At 36.1% G+C, this 18,732-nt stretch overlaps 1 protein-coding gene across 1 annotated transcript; it reads right to left on the bottom strand.

Moving 5' to 3' along the window:
- Positions 1-13,816: 13,816 nt before the first annotated feature.
- On the bottom strand, positions 13,817-14,869 carry LOC139136377 (uncharacterized protein KIAA1958-like). The gene has a single exon (XM_070704102.1). The coding sequence runs from the start codon at positions 14,867-14,869 to the stop codon at positions 13,817-13,819; it is 1,053 nt and encodes a 350-aa protein (XP_070560203.1).
- Positions 14,870-18,732: the final 3,863 nt, after the last annotated feature.

Raw genomic sequence — 18,732 nt, 5'->3', positions numbered from 1 at the left:
CTTGCTAAAGAAGCTTTCCTGGAGTAAATGGTAAACAACACTAACAATTGATCCTGGTTTTACTGTTTAAGTGCTTTAATTAAAGAAAATGGAATGGACTTTCTCCTTAATAAAGCTCTATCACTTAAACACCATAAAGTTTTTCATTTTGTCATTGCATCATGTCACTTCTTTACCAGTTCTATAGATTGTTTATATATTACTCTCCTTACAGGTACACCAATAATCTTACAAAGTCTTGTCCAGTATGGTTTCGTCACATTGGAGTTCAGATGATCCAGTAAAAAAATTCCTGAAAAGATATCAACCAACAAACTGAGCTTTATCATATGAGCAACCAGTCAACAGCACACAAAGAATTCATCAGTTCAACAGAGTGTTTTCAAAGGGGAGAAAGTGATATACTGGTACACAGTTTACAAGAAGGCAAGGGCAGTAGCCGCCACAGGTGTGAAAGCAAAGACTGTAAGGTATATGACAGTGAACTGAGCCCATTCAAAGATGGCTTATTACAGTCAGAGCATAGTCATCCCTGTTCAGTGTGTGGTGTTACTGGTAAGTTGACAAGTAAACCAAATGACCATATTTTCGTCCACACAGCTGTACAAGGGTTTGGTAGAACATTAAAAAACAACAGCTTTACAGGCAAACATATGCTGACACACTCAAATATCTGACCATATCCGTGTGCAATATGCAGTAAATCATTGAAACAGAAAAGCATTCTTACAACACACATGCTAACACTCAAATATCAAACTGTACCAGTGCACACACTGTAAAGTTAAGTGTTCAAGGATAGAACACCAATTAAACGCCTTTTTGTAACACTTTTTGAACGCCTCCAGACGTTCAGAAATTTAACACTACGTGTTCAACCAACGTTCAATTTTTGAACATACGTGTGTAGATTTTGAACGCTACGTGTTCATCAAATATTATATTGAACACCATGGTGTTCCATATCTGAACACACGTTGCACGGGAAATGTGTTCAAAAAATTGAACGCTTTTACGCGTCAAAGGGCTGTAACACTAAGCTTTTTGAACGCATGGACGCCGTTCAACGATAAGTGTGTTAAAGGCTAGAACACATGATGCGCGCTTGTTGAACACCTTTAATTTTGGGCGTTCACGGGGTGTTCAAGCCTTGAAATAACATTACAGACCATTGATATCCAGTAAAATTATTTTATTCTAAAAATACACGAAACATTTCTAGAGTAAAATACAATAATTTACTGTAAAATGGGCAAATAAACATTGCAACTTTGTATGCAAAGTTTGTCAGAGAAAAAACCCAATAGTGTTAACACCTTCCTATCAAAAAAATAGGCAATGAAGATCACCATATTGTGGATTACGTTTTATGTTCATACTTGTTTAAAATGTACAAAAATCATCTGAAAAAGCTCAAAATTTGGCATACTTATTGTGTTGAAAAGACGTATATGTATGAAATGCATACTCCATTTTTGTAAGATGGTTTCTTAAAGACATTTCCTCTTGTATAGACAATTGTAAATTTTGAAGAAGAAAGAAGTTAGTCAAGGCTTCTCTGGTGCACATGGTATATAGTTGTCCACACTAAAGTAAACACAACATGTTAAGTTGTCAAAGTGTCACAGTGAGGCACAACATGCAGAAAGTGGGGAAAGTGGGTCCTTGGCAGGGTAAAACCTATTTCCTTGTCCAAAAAGAGTCCTTCATAAACAAAAAGGTTTGTTTGTTTGTAATATCTTTAAATAAACCCTGAAATAAATGGGTGACATTTCAAAAATATACTTCCCAGAAATTTATTCATAAAGACCTTTAAAATTCTGGTGTACCCTGCTATTAAGTTTTATACAATTTTTTTTTACCAAAAATGGAAAAAATCACCCTTAAAATGAAAAAATGTACATTTCATCATAACTTGAATATATCACATTCTGGTAATCCCTAATGTCTTAAAAATGTCTGAAATGTCTTTAATGTCCTAAAAATGCAAAGTTGCAAATTTCTGCATAATTTGAACAATCTGAAAAAGACTATCAGTAGAGATCTATCAAAGATGTTCGATTAGCAGTTTTGAAATTGATTTTTTAAAGCTTTTTTGACCAAAAAATGACAAAAATTGCCATGAAATATAAAATTTGAATATTTCATCACAGCTAGCACAAATTTGACTAAAGTCATTTTTAGGGATATGTTTACCAAATATTGAAGACGGCAGTAAAAGAGAAGAAGATTTTTGCCAAAGAATAGCAAAATTAGCCTCAAAAATATAAATTTGCATATTTCATCATAATTTGAACATATCTGATTAGGGTAATCCCTTGGGATCTGTAATCCAAATATTAAAGGATTCGTACAGGCTGTTTTGAAGAAAAACCTTTGGATGTACAAATTTGAGGACAATGCTACACATCCACGTATTTAGCTGACAGCAAAGCTAAAAACCAGTTGCTAAGTACAAGAGACGTGTTGAGCTACAATACAAAATAATCTTAGGTTTGGTAGCAGGCTATGATCCAATAAAAGTTACAAGGGCATAAGCTTTCAAAGACGTAAAGTCTCCTTCATCAGATTCAAGGGGATGATAAAAAATTGAAGCAGATAGTGACAGAAAATTCAGAGTGAAAATTTCAGAAAAATCAGTAATTCAGAGTGGAGATTTTTACTCTGAATGGTGTGTCGCTTTCAGGTTTAATTTAAATAAGGGAGACTACACGTCTGTGAAAGCTTATTCTCCGACAACATTTTGTTGATCATATTATGCTACCAAAGCTTGGATTAATTCAGAACAAAAATACAGAAATTTATCAAAATTTAAATCTACATTAGAGATGAACTGAGGTTCTCAAGCTTGTTTCCAGACAGCTACCTTTACACTCATCTTCTTCGTTATCTGTACCACCAGCTTCTATAACAACTCTTCGATTTTCAGTTTGATCCAACTTTTTACATCCTGAAAAAATGCAACAATTGGTAATACGGCGAGATGAAACTTTAAATGAAAGACAAGGGGCTGATTACATTAAGGAAAAGGGGAGACTTTCATATACAGTGCCTCTCTTCAATACTGTTACAAAATATTTGCTGCTTCTTGTCATCAACTGATTAAAATAAAAAGGCCAAACTCTCATATGCTGAAACAATACATTGTATACTCTACGATGTTTAACTGATGTTTTACATGCGATGTGTTTACTAAAAGACATGTGTTAGCTGTGATTACGCAGCAGGACTATGCAAGGCGTATCGATCGCGCTCAGGTCAAGGGTTATCGCTACAGTTGTGTTTTGATGACCCTTGACCCGAGTGAGATAGATCGATAGGCTATGGCCAAAAGTACCACTGCATAGTCACAGCTAGTTGTTGGTATAGCAGCCACGAAAGAAAAAAGGTTTCTTCACGTAGTTAAGCTATTTAAAGGTACCAATTTCAAAGGACGATAATATAGATGCTTCAAAAATCTAATACCTTTTACTATTTTGGAGAGGAAACTTACCCTTTCTGGTCTTGCTTCCGCACGATCAGGACTTCAGGGTGCGCTTACAAGAAAAATGTCGCAACTTCCGTTTTGATGCATCATGGGATAGGAAAAGGCACCAAACTTGAACACCAAGTGTTTAAAAGTAGAACGCCTCTTGCACGCCGATGTTAAAATTAAAACGTTCATGGTGGTTTTCTGATTTTCTTTTCTAATTTTTAAACTTTCAACCCGTAATAAACGTGTAAAATTATTTTGTATACTTCCTTTTTTAGAAAAAACATGCATTAAGCAATTGTATGCCGGAAATATTTTTCACTTAGTGTGAAATTCGTTACACCAAAATCCGTGTACGTTTACCTGACAGTGAAGCAATAGTAAATTTAATATAGCCATTGTAAAGTTAAAAACACAAAAGACTGTTAATTGTTTCACAGTATTGTAAAATTTCTGTGATGCTGAGTTTTTGAACACTTGAAAGAGATGGCTGTTAACACATAGTGTTCAGGTTTAGAACATCATTGTTAATATTATGAACACTGGTGTTAACAATATGAACACTAGGCGTTCAAATTTGAACACCGACATATACATTTTGAACGCGTAAAGACGCGTCTAACGTCCGCTATTTTTACAGTGCAGAGTGCATGCAATTCACACAAAGTAAATAAATGAATTCAGCCATAAAATCATTTGAATGCAAAGATTGTGGTGAAACATTCAAATACAGCAGCTGGCTGTCATCACATAGATTGAGCCATTCAGTTGGTAGAGAACATAAATGCAAAGAGCGAGGGGTAACATTCAAATGCTCAAAAATCTTAAGACACATATGTTGACCCGGACACATATCAGACCACATGATTGTAAAGAGTCTGGTTGAACATTCAGACACAAAAAAACATCTGAAGTACATAAGCTTACGTTGACCCAAACAAATATCAGACCACAAGCATGTAAAAAGTGTAGTAGAACATTCATTCAGATGGGCTATCTGAAGTCACATATGTTGAGCCACAAAAATATGAGACCACATATGTGTAAAGAGTGAGGTGGTATATTTTGTCATAAAGGCAGTCTGAAGAAACACATGTTGACCCACTCAAATATCAGACCACGTGAGTGTAAATGGTGTGGTCGAACATTCAGACACAAAGGCAATCTGAAGAAACATATGTTGACACACTCAAATATCAGACTATATACGTGTGCAATATGCAGTAAACCATTTAAATACGAAAAGCATTCTCACAACACACATGCTAACACAGTCAAATATCAAAAGGTAGTGCGGAGACGCATTCGCACTAAGTGGCAACGTCAAAAGTTCAATGAAGGATAAAAAACTTAATTCTTTTAGTTTGGGGGTGGGGGGGTTTTGACCTGAAAAGTTTCTATCCTACAAATCGATTTAAGGTAAAAATTTCAGGGGAATGAATATTTTGAAAAAATAGAGCAGAAATGCACACTTTTGTGTGAATCCAGCGGAGGGAGTTGTTTTAACACAGTGCAGAGCTGCACCTGGCCTAGTTAGTGTAAACAATGCAGGCTGTTGGCTTCTGTTGCACCATAGACGGTAGTTTCTCTACTGTTTCTGGTTGCACTCGGAATTTATTTTTAATTATATCTTGCTACATTTCTGGTGCATGTGTAGTCCGCCTGAATGGAGCAGTGTGAACTGAGTTGTTACAACCACCAGGACAGATGAGATAGTTTTTATGCCTCTGGAAGGAGAAACCTGGACTTTATTGTTGTTGTTCTTGTTCATTCATTGATAAACTTCAAGTTTGTTGTTAGTATGTTGTATTTACATTGGATGAAACACAAAGTGTGTTCCCAATCTTAAGCCCCACTAGCTGTATCTTTTAGCATTATTTTTATGATTTTACTTTCAAACTAAAATAAGTTTGTGACAATGTAGTCATTTAGGTCTGTGTACACACATTCTGGGGTATATATGCAATTTTGAACAAGATAAAGATTACACTGCGATTAAATGTTCGCCCAAACATTAAATCACAGCCCCATGCAGAAAAGCTAAAACCCTTGATACTATGCATATCTGCATTTAAATCTTCATATAAACTGCACAGAGTAGTCCAATGTAATGCATATAGGGGTGAATGTTTTCAACTATGACATTGTATGTTCTGATTCCTTTTTAATATTACCAATTTTTGAAAATGCCAGGAAATCAAAATGACCGTTAATAAAATTTTAATTTACATGTCAAATGTTTCTGAAAGGAATGGTTTCCTAATGCAGTAAAAGCTCATATCTCTTCAGAGGGTAGATTTCAGAGAGGAAAGAATAGGTAGATAATTTGACGTCAACAAATTTCAAGAGTTACAGCTAGTGGGGCCTTAACGATGCATTACTTTATTTCACCCCTAAATTGACTGATCCTTAGCTTCGCTTTACATAGAAAGAGCCTGGCAACAGGTTCAATATAAGTCAATTAAGTTTCTAGGGGGGTGGGGGGGGTTTGGGGGGAAACTAAGGGAATTAAGTTTTTATCTTACATTGAACTTTTGACGTCGCCCCTAAGTGGCACTTAACTTATAACAGACATTTGAGCATGCACACAAATGTTAAACAAACTGACTCCTAAAAAGTAGCAAAACATTTCAGGCTGAAGCAAAATCTTCATCGATATAAATTAATGCATTCTGCCATAAAATCATATGAATACAAAGATTGTGATGAAACATTCAAATATACAAGCATGCTGTCATCACATAGATTGACCCAATCAGTTGTTAGAGAACATGAATGCAAAGAGTGTGGTAGAACATTCAGAGACAAAAAGCAATCTGAAGAAACATATGTTGACCCGCACAAACATCAGACCACATGAGTGTTAGAACATGCAGTCAGAAAGACCCGTGGTATATTGGCGATAAACGCGCGACCTCTCAGCTTGAGCAAAAATCAGTTTATGACGTTCCACGCCAGAACTTCAATATACTGTTAAGATATAATAGCAATAAATCATACCCAGCGACGGTATACGACTCGATTTTGACAAGTCCACTTCATATATGCACTCGCTATCGCTCGTACATATATGTCGTGAACTGGTCAAACCGTCGCTGGGTGTGCTTTATTTCTTAAATACTTGACGGGTATATAGGTGTACATATTATCAGTCATAATAACAGTAATCAACAGCAATGAACGGTAGGTAATGTAACCGTAATAGACAGGTAAATATATATTATCACTAAGAATTACAGAAATAAACAGCGATTAACAGCAATGAAGAGTGATATGGTATGTAATATTAACTGAGTCTTGACAGGCATATACGTATAATCACACAAAACAACAGTAATAATTATATATAATCCCATGGTATTTTTCTCTGTTTAACGTCATCGTATACGAGTGTTTTTCGCGGAGCAGTACAACTTCGAGCCGAAGGCGAGAAGTTGTGCGGCTGCGCGAAAAACACGAGTATACGATGACGTCAAACGGAGAAAAATACCATGGGATTATATATTTATCACATGAACAGTCTTCTTACTTTTCGTTAAAAAATGGGCGACATTAGTATTTTATTAGCTTGCTAAACTGACCAAGCGGTCGCTAATTTTCTGCAATGGAACTACTTTGTTTGGTATATGTGATAAGTCCGTCGCCAACGAGATATGCAAATAAACTATGAGCACTTTCATTCATAAATCCCATTGATTTGGAAGTTTGATACTTTTTGCGTCGTAACTACCAATCACAATATCGAGATCAGTCACGTGGGCATGATACTTTCAGGACAAATATGTCAATCATTGTCTCGCGCTGTGGGTCCTGTAAGTGACCATAGCAAATGAAGATCAAAAATAAATATTTAGGGGACAAATAAACGTAGCGGTAGTTCTCTTTCTTGAGGATTTGGTGGCCCTGAAAAGGGCCGTTTATGGTATGGATTGCTAGTCCTGAAAAGGACTGTTTTTGCAGCCAACTGAGATTTTAGCTGGGCTGACTTTGACTGCTGTCGTCGCTACTGTCATAAATGACAGCAACTCTTCGGCGTTTTCGTGCTGGAGACCTCGATGCACCGATGTTGATTGCAACGTTTATTTTACAGTTGTTCAGGGTCGCGCCTCCAAAAACCCCACCGGTAGCTGTTTTAAGACGGTTTTCACTAGCAGACACGACGTTGTTGATATTTGTGGCGACGGCCGGGGCTGGAGTTGATGTCGAAGCGACGCCTTCTGCGCGGACGTTGTCTGAGACCGATAACACAATGTCACTGTTGCTCTGATCACAGGCGTGCTGTTTTCTGGGTAGTTTCTATAAGTGTAGTTTATTCTACTCGTCCGTGGGCTAGAGGGGGTCTACGTGCACCCCTCCCACAGGATAACAAACCTGTATTTTTCAGAAGCCTTGGGATCCCTAGAATACGAAATGGAATTTTAACAGAAAAAATATAGGGATGGAATAGCTGTTATGGTCATGTTTTGAAGGGTACCGCAAAATCACAATTTTGCAACCCAATTGCATTTTCGTCAAATCTGTCTTCTTGTAAGTCATCTGCTGAGCTTATTTTTAACATAACCTCACTTGTTTGGTATCATTAGAAAGGCAATTTATTCTTCTTTAAGATGACATATTGCAATATGCAATATATTCTACAATTTTTGTGAAATATGACCAAAACTTACCCCATACCCCAAAGTTTAACATTGCAAATTACAGTAAATCTCAAATTCTACCAATTTTTAGCTAGGCATAATAAAAAATGCAATGCTTTGTATGAAATTGGTTTTATTTGGTACAGGGACATGTCAGAAATATGAAATAGACTTTTAACAGAAAAAATATTGGGACTCTACAGCTGTAACAGTCATATTTTGGAGGGTACCGCAATATCACAGTGTTGCAGATTTGCATGCATTTTTGTTAAAGCTGTCTTCCTATCAGTCATCTGCTGAGCTTGTTTTTGAATATAATCTAATTTGTTAGGTACCATTGGAAAGGTAATTTATTCTTCTTTAAGATAACATATTGTAACATGCAATATCTTGTACAGTATTCATGAAATATGACCAAAACTTACCCCACACCCCAAAATTTACGTGAAAGTTGCAGTCATAGCTAAAATCAAATTCTACCAATTTTTTAGCTAGACACAAAAAATCTGGCCATTTTTGCTATTAAATCTGTTTTATTTAGTACAACGACATGTCAGAAGTATGAAATAAACTTTTAACAGAAAAAATATTGGGACTCTACAGCTGTAACACAAATATTTTGAAGGGTACCGCAATATCACAGTGTTACAGATTTGCATGCATTTTTGTTAAATCTGTCTTCTTATAAGACATCTGCTGAGCTTGTTTTTGAATATAAACTAATTGTTAGGTACAATTGAAAAGTGAATATATTCTTCTCTAAGATAACATATTGCAACATGCAATATCTTGTATAGTATTCATGAAATATGACCAAATTGTACCCCTACCCAAAGTTTACATTGACAATTGCAGTCATAGTTAAAATCAAATTCTAACAATTTTTTAGTTAGACACAAAAAATCTGGCCATTTTTGCTATTAAATCTGTTTTATTTGGTACAGAGATATGTCAGAAATATGAAATAGACTTTTAACAGAAAAAATATTGGGATTCTACAGCTGTAACAGTCATATTTTGAAGGGAACCTCAATATCACAGTGTTGCAGATTTGAATGCATTTTGTTGATACTGTCTTCCTATAAGTCATCTGCTGAGGTTGTTTTTGATTATAACCACACTTGTTAGGTATCATTAGAAAGATAATTAACTAGTCTTAAAAATGACATATTGTAACATGCACTATCTTGTACAGTAGTCATGAAATACGACCAAAACTTACCCAATACCCCAAATTTACATTGAAAATTGCAGTCATAGCTAAAATCAAATTCTACCAATTGCTTAGCTAGACACAAAAAATCTGGCCATTTTTGCTATTAAATCTGTTTTATTTGGTACAGGGATATGTCAGATATATGAAATAGACTTTTAACAGAAAAAATATTGGAATTCTGTAGTTGTAACAGTCAGATTTTGAGAGGTACAGCATCATCTCCGAATTCCTGACTTGCATGCATTTTGTTGAAACTCTCTTCCTATAATTCATCTGCTGAGCTTTTCATTGAATATAATGTAAGTTGTTAGGTATCATTGAAAAGAAAATTACTAGTCTTTAAAATGACATATTGTAACATGCAATATCTGTATAGTTTTTATGAAATATGACCAAAACCTACCCCATACCCCAAAATACCGCAATATCACAGTGTTGTAGATTTGCATGCATATTTGTTAAACCTGTCTTCCTATAAGTCATCTGCTGAGCTTGTTTTTGAATATAATCTAATTTGTTAGACACCATTGGAAAGGTAATTTATTCTTCTTTAAGATAACATATTGTAACATGCAATATTTTGTACAGTATTCATGAAATATGACCAAAACTTACCCCATACCCCAAAAGTGTACGTTGAAAATTGCAGTCATAGCTAAAATCAAATTCTAACAATTTTTTAGCTAGACAAAAAAAAAAGTGGTCATTTGTGCCATTAGATCTGTTTTATATTTTGTACAAGGACATGTCAGAAATATGAAATAGACTTTTAACAGAAAAAATATTGGGTCTATACAGCTGTAACAGTCATATTTTGAAGGGTACCGCAATATCACAGTGTTGCAGATTTGCATGCATTTTTGTTAAACCTGTCTTCCTATAAGTCATCTGCTGAGCTTTTTTTTAAATATAATCTAATTTGTTAGACACCATTAGAAAGGTAATTTATTCTTCTTTAAGATAACATATTGTAACATGCAATATCTTGTATAGTATTCATGAAATATGACCAAAACTTACCCCATACCCCAAAGTTTACGTTGAAAATTACAAAGCAAATTACAGTAAATCTGAAACTCTACCATTTTTTTTCAATTTATTAACTTTGTATACAAAGGGCAATGCCTGTATGCAACCTATGAAATCTGTGATTTTGTTAAAAAAGTATGTCACAAATATGAAATTAACTTTAAACAGGAATATAATATGATTTTGTAGCCTTTTGGATCATATTTGGAAGGGTACCCAGGTATCATGGCAAATTTGCCGAAACACATACATTTGCTATATACGGGTTTCCCCCTCCAAAAATGATCCAAATTGCTACTAAATAGTATCATCTTCCCGTTAAAAGTTTATTTCATACTTGTGACATACTTTTGTAACAAACAAACAAATCAGATTTCATACAAGCATTGCCGTTTGTACTATGTGTAGCAAAAATGGTAGAATTTAAGATAAACTGTAATTTGCCATTTGAACTTTTGGGGTATGGGGTAAAGTTTGACCATATTTCAGGAAAACTATGAAGGACATTGCATATTACAATATGTCATCTTGAAGACGAATAAATTGCCTTATTATGATACCCCACAAGCCAGGTTATGTTACAAAATAAGCTCGGCAGATGACTTACAAGAAGAATAATTTAACAAAAAAGGTGCCAGTCTGCGGTACTGCAATTTTGCGTTACCCTTCAAAATATGGCTGTTACAACTATACAATCCAAATATTTTTTTGTTAAAAGTCTATTTCACATTTCTGACATAACCCAGTACCAAATACAACAGATTTAATACCAAAACAGTGCCCTTTTTGTCATGTCTAGCTAAAATTTGCGGAATTTTTGATCACGTTAGCTATGACAGTACTTTCTATATAAACCATGGGGTATGGGGTAAGTTTTGGTCATATGTCATGAAAATTATACAAGATATTGCATGTTACTATATTTCATTTTAAAGGCGAGTAAATTACCTTTTTAATGATACCTAACATACCATGTTGTATTCAAAAACAAGCTCAGCAGACAACTTACAAGAAGACAGGTTTAACAAAAACTCATGCGAGTCAGCAATATTGTGATTTTGTAGTATACTTCAAAAATGACTGTTACAGCTATAACATCCCAATATTTTTTCTGTTAAAATATTATTTTATATTTCTAACATGTTTCAGTACCAAGTAAAATAGATTTAATACAAAACATTGCTGTTTTTATTGTGTGTAGGTAAAAACTCAGTAGAATTTGACGTTAGCTATGACAGTATCTTTGGATATACACTTTGGGGTATGGGGAAAGTTTCTGTCATATTTCATGAAAACTATACAAGATATTGCATATTACAATATGTCATTTAAAACACTACTTAATTACCTTTCTAATGATACCAATCAAGCCAGGTTATAATCAATAACAAGCTCAGCAGACGACTTATAGGAAGACGGATTTAACAAAAACGCATGCGGGTCAGTAATACTGAGATTTTGCTGTACCCTTAAAAATATGACTGTTACAGCTATATAATCCCAATATTTTTTTCTGTTAAAAGTCTACTTCATATTCTTAACATGTCCCCGTACCAAATTAAACAGATTTAATACAAAACATTGCCCACTTTTTTATGTCTGCGTAAAAAATTGTTAGAATTTGATTTTAGCTATGACTGCAATTGTCAATGTAAACTTTGGGGTATGGGGTAAGTTTTGGTCATATTTCATAAAAACTATAACAAGATATTGCATGTTACAATATGTCATTTTAAAGACTAGTAAATTTTCTTTTCAATGATACCGAACAACTTACATTATATTCAATGAAAAGCTCAGCAGATGACTTATAGGAAGAGAGTTTCAACAAAAATGCATGCAAGTCAAGAATACGGAGATGATGCCGTACCTTTTAAAATCTGACTGTTACAACTACAGAATTCCAATATTTTTTCTGTTAAAAGTCTATTTCATATTTCTGACATATCCCTGTACCAAATAAAACAGATTTAATAGCAAAAATGGCCAGATTTTTTGTGTCTAGCTAAAACATTTTTAGAATTTGATTTTAGCTATGACTGCAATTGTCAATGTAAACTTTGGGGTATGGGGTAAGTTTTGGTCATATTTCATAAATACTGTACAAGATAGTGCATGTAACAATATGTCATTTTAAAGACTAGTAAATTATCTTTTTAATGATACCTAATAAGTTAGATTATATTCAAAAACAAGCTCAGCAGATGACTGATAGGAAGACAGCTTTAACAAAAATGCATGCAAATCTGCAACACTGTGATATTGCGGTACCCTCCAAAATATGACTGTTACAGCTGTAGAGTCCCAATATTTTTTCTGTTAAAAGTCTATTTCATATTTCTGACATGTCCCTGTACCAAATAAAACCAATTTCATACAAAGCATTGTATTTTTTATTATGCCTAGCTAAAAAATTGGTAGAATTTGAGATTTACTGTAATTTGCAATGTTAAACTTTGGGGTATGGGGTAAGTTTTGGTCATATTTCACAAAAATTGTAGAATATATTGCTTGTTGCAATATGTCATCTTAAAGAGGAATAAATTGCCTCTCTAATGATATCAAACAAGTGAGGTTATGTTAAAAAATAAGCTCAGCAGATGACTTACAAGAAGACAGATTTGACGAAAATGCAATTGGGTTGCAAAATTGTGATTTTGCGGTACCCTTCAAAACATGACCATAACAGCTATTCCATCCCTATATTTTTTCTGTTAAAATTCCATTTCGTATTCTAGGGATCCCAAGGCTTCTGAAAAATACAGGTTTGTTATCCTGTGGGAGGGGTGCACGTAGACCCCCTCTAGCCCACGGACTATACGTTTCGACGTTCTCTTCCGTAGCCTAATCACCAAGGTAAGAAACAGAATTATCCGGTCTGCCAAGAAAACTGCCCGTTCTAGTCGAAAAATAAACACGAATCCTACAGTCAGTTACCTCTTTCGACGCGGAAGGCTCTCGACTGTCCAAAAAACACTCTCATGTCACGATAAAATGACAACTTTAGGAGAAATCTGCCGTGTTTTGACAAACTAGGCATTTCTGGCGTCCAACGTTGTAATAACGCAACTCATTATCATAATTGTACGCCGTCCGCATCGCTGATTGGTCCGTGAGCAACGCCATCAACGGCATCAGACTGAGATGCACCACTTTCTATATGTGCAGACACCGTCCATTATGTAATGAGTTGCGTTATTACAACGGTGGCCATCAGAAACGCCGATGTTGTCAAAACGCGGCAGATTTCTTCGAAAGTTTTCATTTTATCGTGACATGAGTGTGTTTTTGGACAGCCGAGATCCTTCCGCATCTAACTAGGTAACTCAATGAAGGATTTGTGTTTATTTTTCGACTAGAACGTGCAGTTTTCTTGGCAGGCCAGATAATTCTGTTTCTTACCTTGGTGATTAGGCTACGGAAGAGAACGTCGAAACGTAGAATAAACTACACTTATAGAAACTACCCAGAAAACAGCACGCCTGTGCTCTGATGCATGTACTCGGCTTGGTGGTGGTGGTGAGGTGGTGGTGGTGCTCCAGCCGAAGCAGAAGGCATTACGCGAGAACCCTGCGACCGCGATAAAATCTCGGACATACGATGTTGATCGTCCATAGAATTGACAGCGTAATGATTTATGCTCTGGACGTTTCTATGGCCTGAAAGTTGCATCAGTTTCGTTGGTGGAATGCCGCTGTCGTGTAAACGCCGGATGGTAGAACGCCGAATGCTATGATTTGTTTTTTTACCGGCTATGCCCGCCTTGTTACACATTGTGCTGAGGATGGTGTCCAGTTTATTTGCACCCATCGGCTGACGCTTGTACCAGAGATTGGTTTCCGGCTTGTAATTTATCGCGAGATAAAAATCTGCGTCGCTACCGAGGTGTGATGGAGGCCGATGGAGTGCATACTGTTTGTATGCAAATACGGGACATCGAGTGGGGTCATCGGGAACCGCGAAGGCTTTCGGTGGATACGCCCGCGGTTGTTCGTTAACTTTGCCGGACGATCTTGTTTTGTTTTCCCGTTCATTGAACTCTAAATACTCGATGTTGTCGACGGTCTTCTTTAAGGCAACGTCACCCCATAACATCTGCCGACTTTCTTGACATCCCCGGAAGCCGAAGTGCTTTTGGTTGTTCAACCAAACGAGAAACAACAACGCTTCCGGGCTGTGCGTGCCGATGACGCCTTTCTCGTACAGAGTATCTTCTTCACGTTCGGAGAGCTCTTCAGCAGCGTTTGGCTTATTTCCCTTACCTTGCGATTTTAACTGAGAACGTTTCGCCTTGAGTGTTTCCTGCGAATGTCGAAATTGCAGATCGCGACAGATGGAATACGCGTATCCGTTCTCACTGAGGTAGCGGTCGATTCCCCTCTGATATGATGTCAGGGTGTCAGGTTCGTATTCCGCGCCGTCCTTTTGCCGAACACCTGCAAAAAAACTGCCGAGATAGCCGTCAAGTTCGACCGGAGGAATTTCGTGTACGGGTCTCGTCTCAGTTTGTCGCATTGCTGTCATCCATTTTAGAAACTGGTTGACAGCACAACTCGAAGCTCTTACGGTGTTTTTCTTACGTTGTTCCTCGACGAGATGTTGTTTGTCGATTTCCGAAAAATCGACGTATCGCGAACTTTGGGTCGCGGTCGGAAGCTGAGCTGTGGTCACAGTCGGAGCCGGTTGTGTTCGCTCCTCCTCAGTAAAAAACCATCGGTTTCCGTCACGCCGAGTTCTTCAGCTAAGCGAAAGATTTCGCGAATGTCTTCGTCCAGTTCGACTTGCGTTTGATGAGCCATAGTGAGCAGGCCACTCCGTCCGACTTGAAGGACGTCTGGACACTGCCGCTGGTATGAGATCTATCGCAACCTCCGGAGCTGCAGACGACAAAGAGTGTCGCTGGCTTCCCGCGTTCATTTTTACCCGGGAAAATGGAATAAAAGTTGAATTTTAGTGGAACACTTTACTTTCAAATTCTGAACAAGCAAATTAAACGATGCCATATTTTCATGTTATTCAATAAAATACAAGCAGTGTATATGAAAATGTGCAGGGCTTTTCAAGGGTAAGCGAACGCAGTCAAAACTGTCGTGGGGGGGGGGGGATGCCGTATCTCGAGACTGAAAATAGTACCGGCTGGATGACGTACAACAGGGGTAATACGGATTTCTTATCTGTGCTGGTGTACGTCACACAGGTGGAGATACGGGCCAGTTCATGTGATAAACAGAAATTAACAGCAATAAAATGTAGGTGCGATATGTAACAATAATTGACAGATATATAGACATTATTACTGGTGTCATAACAGTGATAAACAGTAATTAACAGGTTTATACATATGGTCACTAATAATAACAGCAATGAACAGTCATTAAGGTTAAGTGGGACAAATTCGGACGCGCAGGCGTTGTAGAACGTTTCTGTGTCGATTTAACTCAACCTTGCCGTAAATGGGTCATGTTGTAGCACACATATTTTACATCACCTGTCATTGTGGACATTGCCCTTTTACCCAAAATTTTGCCCCAATGTCTTAGAAATAAATGTGACCTACGACCTTCTAGTATTTTGACCCCTTGGAAGTTGATTTGTATTAAATATGAGCGAAAAATTAATATTCCTCTTCCTTTTACGTGACGCAGGTTAAACATTCACCTTCAGGTATTTCAGAAAGTAGCCTGGTGACACCATTATATTAATAGGACGTACTGATTAATATGATGGCAAGATTTGATCGGCCACGTTTGGTCAAAATGACATCATTCAGAACGACAGGAAGAAAGTTGTACTTCGAAAATTATATAGTGATAAAATTTTGATATCGTCATTTTGTAGTTGATACTAAGGGAGCGTTCAGTTATTACGTCCGGGGATGGGCCGGCAAAATCCAGGGGGGTCACCTTAAATTTGAAAACTTCAACTGGGGTGGGGGGGGGGTCATGCATTTTTTAAACAGTTCAGAGGGGGTCACTTAAGTTTCATAAGTATCCATCCTGTCAAAAAGCAGTTTCAGTGTTCAGAAATATTCTGGGAGATAAAAATGATTTGCTGCATAATTTCATTCTCTGAAGTCAATTAACTGTAAATTTAAACAAAAGTATAATTATCTGTCACATGAACATCTTGACTAGGCAACTCTGAGGCTTTTCTTATCGAGCTCACTGTGGGCAATGAACAGTTCCTATTACTTACATGTTAGAGATACAGCAAGTTTTGTCAGGGAAATTATTTAACAGTTTCCTGTAGACTACTAGTAACATGAAAAGTGAAATTATACTTTTTGGTGAAATTCCAATATCATAATTGTTGTCAACATTTGAACTTTCAAATATCCAATTTGAATCAAGTACATATGTGTCCATTATCAAACACCTATAAAAGCACAAATTAACTTAGTCTTGCATTGTAAAAAATTATTCATAGTTTTCTCATAGACTCCAATGTATTGTGAATTAACATTTTGGTGAAATTCCAAAATTCAACTCCTTGCACACATATCCATTTGTAACCACCCTAGTCTAATCTACTATTAATAATCAAGAGTACATAAACACACAGATTTACCTATTTTTGTATTTGAAAAAAAAATTATTCATAGTTTCTTCATAGACTCCCATGTGTAGTGGATGGACATTTTCAGTGAAATTCCAAAATCAGATTTCTTGAACCATCATATTCTAATCAAGTACAATTATGTTAATTATTCAACGTCTGTATCTGCACAAGTAAAACAAGTTTTTCATTGGAAAAAAAAATATTCACAATTTTATCATAGACTCCCATGTATAGTTGATGAACATTTTGGTGAAATTCTAAAGTTAAATTTTCTGTCCTTATACCAGTTGTAACAACCCTATTCAAATCAAGTACTTTTATGTCAATTATCAAATATCTATAAATGCATGGATATAATTTTGTATTGATAAAGTATAACACAGTTTTTTCATAGACTACCATGTATAGTGAATCAACATTATCAACAGCTGATTATCAATTAAATCCACATATCAAAATTTTGTACACACACGCTTGTGCAAAAATATTGCGATCTACCTGTAATTTCTGTGAAATCCCTTTGTGGGGTAATTTCAAAATTATAGCAAGTCAGAAGGGGAAATTTTAACATTAATACCTTGTGAATTTGTAAGGAGGGTCATTTGAAAAAATCTGAGAATCTTGTTTTTGAAAATATACCCCCTCCAGAGGTGTATGTGTGTGTAACTTTACGCACGCAATTCGGGGGGGGGGAGGGGGGTCATGAACTTTTTGTCATCTTAAAAGGGGGGGGGGTCATCAGTTTTTTTGGTGCAATGGGTAGGGGGGTCACTTATTTTGACTGATGCGCAGGAAGAATTTGCAAGCCCATCCCCGGCCATAATAACTGAACGCTCCCAAATGATAAAGTTTCTTTGCAAAAACCATAAAACTATACTTTCGATAGATATGCTTTTCAAGTCTTGGTATTTATTAAAGGTATCCAACTGGCTATGCGTTTTATAATTGATTTCTTTAGTCAAAGTCACTCCCATTTTTCATTTCATTTTTGTACTCGCGCAAATTCTGCGAATGTTTCTGCAAAGTTCCACGAAAATGACAATACTTTTTAATTTTAACATAATTCGTCGTACTTAAACTTCAAAAGCAATGAACGATAGGTACCGTATGTAGGCCTACCAGTAATTTATGTCGGGTAAACACATATTATCAACAAAGATAGCAGTAATAAACAGTTACTAAGAGCCATGAGCTGTCGATTCAATATGTAGCAGAAATATAGGTTTAATATCATGAATATTAAGGCATAACATAAATATTTATGTTAGGGTAATTCTATGAATGTTAATCGACGGACAACGACCCCGAGGTTGACTTGGAGATTCAGAATGCAGCCGGTAAAACCAATCATCTTTGCCCTGGTAGTGCTGGTATTTATCGTGCTGGCGGCTTTCTGTTCAATTCTCAAGGTATGAGCGGTGATATCAAAGACCTATTTGCAGTGATGATGAATGCCAAATAATTAGGGATATAAATATCTGAATTGATATGACCAAAGTAGGCGAAACTTCATTTTTACATTGAAGATAATATTATATAACATTATTGAAAGTTATTACGCAGTTTTGCAACGGCCAATTTCTAATTTGCATATTCAATGAAATTTTCTTATTAGGGATATGACTTGACCAAAGCTGATGAAACTCGGTATTTACATTGACGATACCATGATATTACATTATTAAAAGCTATTCAGCGAAACTTGCTACGTACATTGAAGCTTCTATTATTTAACATTATTGAGAGGTATTAAGCCTTACTACATCGACCGACCCTTATTTGCATATTCAATGAAATTTCCTAATTAGGGATATAACTGA

Source organism: Ptychodera flava, chromosome 7, assembly GCF_041260155.1.
Source record: "Ptychodera flava strain L36383 chromosome 7, AS_Pfla_20210202, whole genome shotgun sequence".
Taxonomy (NCBI): Eukaryota; Metazoa; Hemichordata; class Enteropneusta; family Ptychoderidae; genus Ptychodera; species Ptychodera flava.
The sequence above is the reverse complement of the archived record's forward strand: the minus strand, read 5'-3'. Positions and strand labels throughout refer to the sequence as shown.

Coding starts and splice junctions, on each gene's coding strand:
- LOC139136377 (XM_070704102.1), bottom strand. CDS start 14,869: ATGCGACAAACTGAGACGAGACCCGTACACGAAATTCCTCCGGTCGAA.